At 33.5% G+C, this 7,598-nt stretch overlaps 1 protein-coding gene across 8 annotated transcripts; it reads right to left on the bottom strand.

Annotated features, from left to right (window-relative positions):
• Nucleotides 1-1,602: 1,602 nt before the first annotated feature.
• On the bottom strand, nt 1,603-7,498 carry LOC101211568. Of its 8 annotated transcripts, none has more exons than XR_004216721.1 (9): nt 7,105-7,498; nt 6,423-6,490; nt 6,173-6,348; nt 5,563-5,671; nt 5,113-5,470; nt 3,752-4,497; nt 2,810-3,296; nt 2,381-2,482; nt 1,603-1,985 (listed from the first exon to the last, which is right to left on the bottom strand). XR_004216721.1 is itself a non-coding variant. In XM_011657412.2 (5 exons), the coding sequence occupies exons 1-5, from the start codon at nt 7,394-7,396 to the stop codon at nt 5,168-5,170; spliced, it is 948 nt and encodes a 315-aa protein (XP_011655714.1). In that variant the 5' UTR covers nt 7,397-7,498; the 3' UTR covers nt 4,863-5,167. The 8 variants fall into 8 exon arrangements, 1 of the variants encoding a protein (XP_011655714.1); XR_004216720.1 differs by lacking the exon at nt 1,603-1,985 and adding an exon at nt 2,147-2,256; XR_004216719.1 differs by lacking the exon at nt 1,603-1,985 and having other exon boundaries at nt 2,150-2,482; nt 2,810-2,857; nt 3,281-3,296.
• Nucleotides 7,499-7,598: the final 100 nt, after the last annotated feature.

Below are 7,598 nucleotides of genomic sequence, written 5' to 3'. Positions count from 1 at the left end.
TTGCCTCCCAACTTCCCAACAAAGCTTTGAATTTTGGTGGCATTTGCAGCCATTTTCTTTCTTTCTTTCTTTATATAATTGTTTAGATATTTATATTATTGTAATAAAAACTACTATTTGTTTTTCTTCCAATTAGTTGCCTGTAGATTTGAAGCATCAGCTCTTTACATAATTAATAATTAGTTCATTAACTAATCATGGTTGGTTTCTATTAATCTCAATTTTATTTGTTGATTAACTAATCAATGGTTGTTTCTATAGTCTCAATTATTGAAGAGAATCTTTATATTTTTTTTTCTCTCTTTGTCATTTTCCTTTTAATATATCATAAGAAATAATTTAATTACCAAGCTTCACATTCTCCAATGCCATACTAAATCAACAATATATTATAATGTTCTAAGTTACTTTTCCTAAAAGTAAATACCTTAAAAATTGGAACATTACGTTAAAAATCAGGTTATGAGCTTTGATCTTTCTATTTATTTGATCCTACTTTAAATTATAAATTTCTATCTTCCACCTAAAAATTTGAAAGTTTAGAATTCAATCCACCTAAAAAAATACAAAATTTAAATTAAGCATATAATTAAATCTACACACCTAAAAAAATACAAAATTTAAATTAAGCATATAATTAAATCTACACAATTTAAATTAAACATATAATTAAATCTATAGTCTTAAAAGTTCATAATAGACCGAAAATCAAATATAACAAAATCGATTAAGTTAAGAGATTGATTATTTAAGTAACAATTTAAAAACACGTCCAATAGACTTCGAGTCTACGTGGTTCAATTTGACTCGATTTTTTTATCTAAAACCAAATGAAAATCACAGGTTTATTGAACAAAGAAAGTTTAAAATGAGAAGGGAAGAAAAATGAAAGTAAGAAAGCTTTGGTTAGATGAATAGAATGGATTGAAAATGTCTCCACATTAGAGAGTGTTTTACACTCTTCAAAATCTCGTATTTCATAAATGCTATAACTTTTATTATTAGTAAGGGCAAAGAAATTCCCCTCTTTTTCTTGTCCTTCATCTAAAACATTATATAGAATATTCATATTGTAAAATTAACAACTTTAGAATTAATAATATATCTTCATCAATGCTTCACTTTTTCAAATCACTTTATACAACCTTGGTCATATTTACATACCTTATAATTATGGAGCTAGAAGTTACATAATTATATAGTTGATTTTTCACAAACCACCTCCTCCAAATTTGACCCACCAACTTAAATTCAATTTTAAATTACTATATGATACAATATATTTTGATGGAATTATAATAATGTTTTGTGTGTGTGTGTAAGTTTATTTAAATGCTCACGGCGCTCACCAATCTTGGCTTCTTACTGTTTGACAATTTGAATAAAACGAGACTTATTTCCATAAGTAATGATGACCATTTTAAAATATGTGTAATAAAAATTCAAAGGTGGATGAGGCTAATTTCATCTTATGTACTTATTCTCCACTAATTGGTGAAACCAAGAATAGCCAATCCAATCGTATTCTCAATAATTGGTTGGACTATAATGACATCCACACACACACACACACCAACATTATTATTATTCATTATAACACAATTAAAGAAATCCACAAAATTTCCATCTTTGCTTCTTCAAATTGAGTTCTACTACATTACAGAATATTTTACTAATTTCGGCTTTAAATTTTAGATTCAATCTTCCCAACTTTGGTTTATCCTAATTGCTATATGCACAAAACGAATCAAGATAGTTATAAAGAATGAACCAAAACCAAAAGGTAATAACATTTAAACTTTCATACTAATCTTAATGTTGCCTAATCATAATGTGCCTAAAGATTTATAATTCCAATTGGTAATGTCGACTGTCGAAGGAGTTGTAGAGTAGAAGTCTCACAACTTGAACTTGAAACTTCAATCCCAAAACGATTTACTCATTTATGAGATAGCTGCTGATGAGGCAAAGTTTCCTATAACAACCTAGTGAGGTAGGAAGATGGCATTGTTGTTTTTTTATTTAAAAAAATATTTGCGGTTGGAAATTTGAAAGAAATTTCAAAATCAATCTCAATTTTCTATTTACAGTTAGGGGTGCAATTGAAATAAATATTGCAATAAGAGGGATGTCTCTAATGCAATAGTTCTATGCAAGGTCAGGAGAGTGTTTAGCTTACTTGATTTTTTAGAATTGGTCATTCTACATACATTAACGCCGAAACTCGTCTATGAATCTTTTTAGAATTAAACTACACTGCAACGTTTGTAAAGATTGTGTTAATCTAACGACACATTTCACCTGAAATTTCATGATCTACTACCCTATTTTCTATCTTATGTTTTGCAGTTATGTTGATGAAATATCAGAGAAGTTTTACCTCCATGAGTTCCATGGGAGGAAAATGGCAGAAGAGGAAAGTCATTTGGTGGCATTGAGTGGATAAAGATGAAGAAGCTGTCAGACAAAAGAAAGAATCCCACTGCCACACGGAAGGAAAACGTGAAAGGTTCAAATAAGCATTTATGAGAGACCTACATTCATCAAACTCTCTTTAGAGTTTCATCTTTCTACCTCATGTATGTTTTCTCCTCACCAAATTCCACAAAAAAAAAAAAAAAAAACACTATCATATTTCACCAAAAAGCAACACCAACACAAAAGCACCTTTAGCAAAACTCACATGAATTATTTGTTCTAGTTCCCTTCCTAAGTTGACTGAGTAGTAAAACAATATCCAATCAATTTACCTATAAACATAGAAAACAGAAATGGGTGATAGGTATGTAGATTCAGGAAGTATTTTTACCTGAAAAAAGCATCCACGTTTGGCTAGATCCTCATCAAAAACTAGGCCCTGCAACCACAACAAAACATGCCAAGAATAAGCCAGAAAGGAAATTATTTAATACCTCTAAAATTTCCCCCAAGTTGTTTTCTTCTGATGTCAGGTAACTTTTTTATTGAGGAGAGGTGCAAAGTGTACATAAGAAGTAGGTACTCATGAAAGAGACTTGCTCATGCAAAAACCAGAATAACTACAATACCCAAGCTGAATGGGGTTGGAATTGAATGACCTAAATTTGTTTGTGTCAATTAGTGAAAAAAGATATGTCCAAAGCACATGATGCAACATGAATTTTCTTTCTTAGAAATGATTAAAAACCAATCAGTGGTCCACTTATCCATAATGAGCTATCTATCTCTACAGCCGAGAGGCCTGCCCAACATGGCAATGTGGACACTTCCTTTTGATTGATAATATGTATCTTGGCTCTACCTTTGTTGAATGTGTCCTGTTACCACAGATAAAATGGAGATATTAAAAATTTATGATGGAAATAGACCTGTGAAAAATAATATAATAGATAGATTATATGATGCTACATTATTTCTAATTATCAAATATTGAAAAATAAGGTAATTCTAAAACTTTATTAATCTGTGGTAGTTAGATATAAACAAACAAAGGAGATGAGGTTAAGTTAGAGAGGACAAAAATGAACTAAGACAAAAATGTAGAAAGAAGAATTAGAGACCAACAGCTAACAGCCACAAAATACTTTACTGCTGACGGAGACAAGGAAAGAAGAGGAAAAAATACAGGAGAAGGTTATGTGGTCGATATTTCACTAGCCAAAAGCAACTATACCATTCATGTAGCTAAGTATCATTACTCTACTAATTACTTTTAGGATCTATAACCACTTGGGAAAAAATCACCCATCAAACAATTTACTCCATTATTGACCTGTCCCTCTTTAGCGTACAGACACACTCCTTGTTGGCTCATTCTACGAGTGTGACAAGCAATATGTGCCAAGTTTGAAATTTGTTAGCTGGCCCTCTGGTCGTGATGGATGATAAGATTACTGTGGCTCAGTTGGATTTCCTCCAAAAGAACGTCAGCTCTCTGGTTCTACTGTGTAACATGCATAGATGAACGTAATTCTAGTAGAGGAGAAGAAAATTTTGGTTACACATAAGTTAATAAGATGTTTATCTCTATTGGGTCAAGGATAGAAGGAAAAAGCTATATATTTAACAGAACCAATAGAAATAAGTCGTCCGAGAAAATAAGTGCAAGCTCTCTAGTATCTGACAAGAAGTATTATTCTTCTAAGAATAGTAGTGTTCTCATGATTATACTTTTTTGTTGTTCTAGATTTCAAAATGGCATCACTCTTAAGTGTTACTCTGAAATAAACAATATCATTCTCGTGACTATTGTTAAAATAGTTTCCCTTAAATCTTATTACAAAAAGGATTAAATCAATAACAAGATCCCTAAAACACATACACACGCATAGAGAGAGAGAGAGAGAGAGCGCAATTGCTTTCCTTGGTCCATGAAGGGTAATGTCTGACTCTTTTGAAGGTTTTAACGTCAGCAAACCAAATGAACAGCAAACCAAACCAACATCAGGAATTTTACTCAATCACCATGTAATACACAGCCACATATCTGCACTTTATTTTCGTTGAAGAGCTAAAAGCCTGCTGGGATGTAACATGCAAGGATATCATAAACAGATAATGCATTAAAGGAGTCTTCAAGGCTTTCACACCGACTAATGGGCATGCGACTTAGGTAATGAAATTATCACAGAATAAATTGATAAAGGGTAAATGATTATATAAAAAACGGGGAAAGGGTGAAAAAGGAACTTCCAATGATTTACAGAACTTTAACCAATAAAGTAGAAAGTGAAAGGCAATACCAATAGAGAAGCCCAAGATTAGGAGTGAATATTAAAAGTTACGGGCAGAAGAGCAATGAAAAGTAGAGAAACCAAGTGAATGAAATAGTATATATCTAAAAGAAAACACCATTTAGGCTGTGAAAATGAATTAGATTAGAGGAAAAAATATCAACTTTGAAGTTCAATACAGTTGAGAAAAAAAATACCAGTTGAAAGATCAGACACAAGCAAAACTTAAGATACCCAGTATACCAAATCCTTACAAAGATATCAATTCCAAAAATAAAAAAACATCCTATGAGAAAATAATGCTTGAACTGGACACAACTTTTCCAAACAGATGAAAGTGTCCAAGTCGAAAAGCTCCAAGACCTCAAATAAAATAATCCTACGTAAAACTAACACTAACCTCATGAATTAAGTACACGACCCCTCCTTTCTTTTGAACCTTGAGGAGCTGACTCTCAGCATTTAAGGTAAAGGAATACCTTCTTATGATTTGCATAGGGTAACTTTAACCTCCATTCTTTCTGCTTACGAGTCAAAGGCCTGCCCTTACTTAAAGGATCTCGGTTTTCCCTCACATTTGCCAATTTCCAGATACAACTTTCAGATTCCAATTCTAAATGATCCAACATAAAAACTCCATCATTTTCAGAGCCTCTCGAGTCTACATCTTCAATGTAAGAAACTCGCATTGGTGTGGCTTTAAATCTAAGCAGATCATCTGGAATCTTCAGTAATCTCTCTGCACCTGGAGACGATACCTTCACAGCAAAAGTGTGATCGTTCAGGTAATCAACCAATAAGTAGTCATTTTTGTACAGTAGGGATGGATAGTAAGTCTATCAACTATTACCTCCAGGGCTAAATCATCGGGAATATTTCCAAGTGCTCCAGTTTCATCTAATCTCTTTTTGTACTCTTTGCTATAACTATCAAGCTCCTCCAGGTTGGGACAACCAAATCTAAGAAGAGAACAATATTTTACAAGCTATCAATTTAAATCAAGTTAAAGCCACCTATAAATCTGATTTATGAAATTCAAACCGATGCAATGCCCATCGCAGTTTATTTTCATGGTTATGATGTCATCACAACTACATGACTACAGATTTCCTATCCAGAAACAAATATATAACTTAAACAAAAACAAATAGGTTTTCATCAAAGAATATAATTTTTCAATACTAACTAGTTGGGACAACAACCATCAGAGTCAGCCAAATTCATAGTGACAAAGATAAAGGGTATGAAATAAAATTCAAAAGCCTGGAGGCAGATGTGTTTGATATGATTAGTTTTTTCCACCTCTTATTATAAGACACGGTTTGAGTTGATTGCTAATCTCTCCCACACGCAAAAAGGGCTTAAAAAGTGATTGCAAATCAAATTCCCCAGTGCTTAGAAGGTAAAACGCACAGCTCTTACGTGAGAAAAATAGGGAAAGACAGAAAGAAGAAAATTACTCGTGTGAGAGTTTATCTAATCTGACATAAATGTACCCACGTGGAGTGACCTTGAAAGAATACAGTTTTATGTCATCGCCAAATTGCAGCAGGACCTCTTGAGCAAGAAGAAGAACATGCTCACCCCATGGCACGCCTTGTAAAACGACACCACCACCATCCCCTCCATCACCAAGCTATGTTATCAACAAAAATTAGCATCACCTGTAAAAATAGTGGAATAAAAGCTCAGTTCAATAGATGAAAATACCTCAGGCTCCAGATCATCATCGTCTTCTTCCCATCCATCCGTGGTTTCTCCCTCATCTTCCCTCCCATCTACAAAAGTTAAGAGATTTACAAAATTGAGACCCAAGCTTTATACATGGCTTAAACAAATTTTAAATTAGAAAATTCCTGTAAGAGAGTAAAAAATACCGACAAATGTACAAATTGTAATGGGCACACCGATATTATCATTAGATTGAAGAAAACTTTGTACACTGAAGCAAAGGGAACCTTCCACATAAAATCTACAGTAGACCATCTACTTTACGTTCAAAAGATTTATAAATAACACTACAACGATAACCAGTAATCGACAGTTGAAGCAATTAGTCAAATATTATTGAAATCATAAAGCCTTTCAAACATTAGACCTGCATGGATAAATAAAGGAACAAAAATCTCAATGAAACATAATAAACAAGAGAAGCAGTCCAACAATCAAAACAACTGAAAATGACTGAATCATACACCGCCTTTAGTCAGATATTCCACAAAACAACATACCACCATCTACAGTATAAAAAGTCAATCGAAAATGAATCACTAATCAGACAACTACAAAACCCATTCATAAATCATATCCCGAAAAGTAATCTCGATTGAAGCCTGGAAATAAGAGAAAATTGACGGATTGCACAGGGATGAGAAAAAAAACGCATCCGTACACTGAGGAGGATTTTGTTCTTTGACTTCATCTCGAAAGTGTTTAGAGGAATTGGTATTGAACAACCGCAGGGAAAAGGGGAACGCGTGGTGGCGACAGGAGAAAGAGGAGCAAGTAGTTTGAGAAGGCGTTGGTTCAGAGGCAAAGACTGTGGACGAGGGTGCTCCGAGGGAGGAGAGTGGAGAGGAAACGGCGGCGATTGGAGATCGACGGAGTAAAGTATGAGCAATCTTGTTACGAAGCATTGTGTTTGCGTAGTCGGTTGATTGATGGGGAGGTGGCAGGAAGGACATTTCGCGGGTTCCTCTAAACCCTCTATAAACCCCCGCGGCTGACCCTTCTTTCTTTCTCTTGTTAATTTCATCATTTCAATTATGCTCAACATTTTGTTTATTATGCTCCAACTTTGATGTTGTTGGTGCTAACAGAAATAAAAAGGTTAATGAACTTGTAAAATAACTGAAGATCTTTAAACCAAATTAAATTTGGTTTGAA

The sequence above is a fragment of the Cucumis sativus genome, chromosome 5 (genome assembly GCF_000004075.3).
Source record: "Cucumis sativus cultivar 9930 chromosome 5, Cucumber_9930_V3, whole genome shotgun sequence".
Lineage (NCBI taxonomy): Eukaryota > Viridiplantae > Streptophyta > Magnoliopsida > Cucurbitales > Cucurbitaceae > Cucumis > Cucumis sativus.
This window is presented reverse-complemented; position numbering and strand designations above follow the sequence as displayed.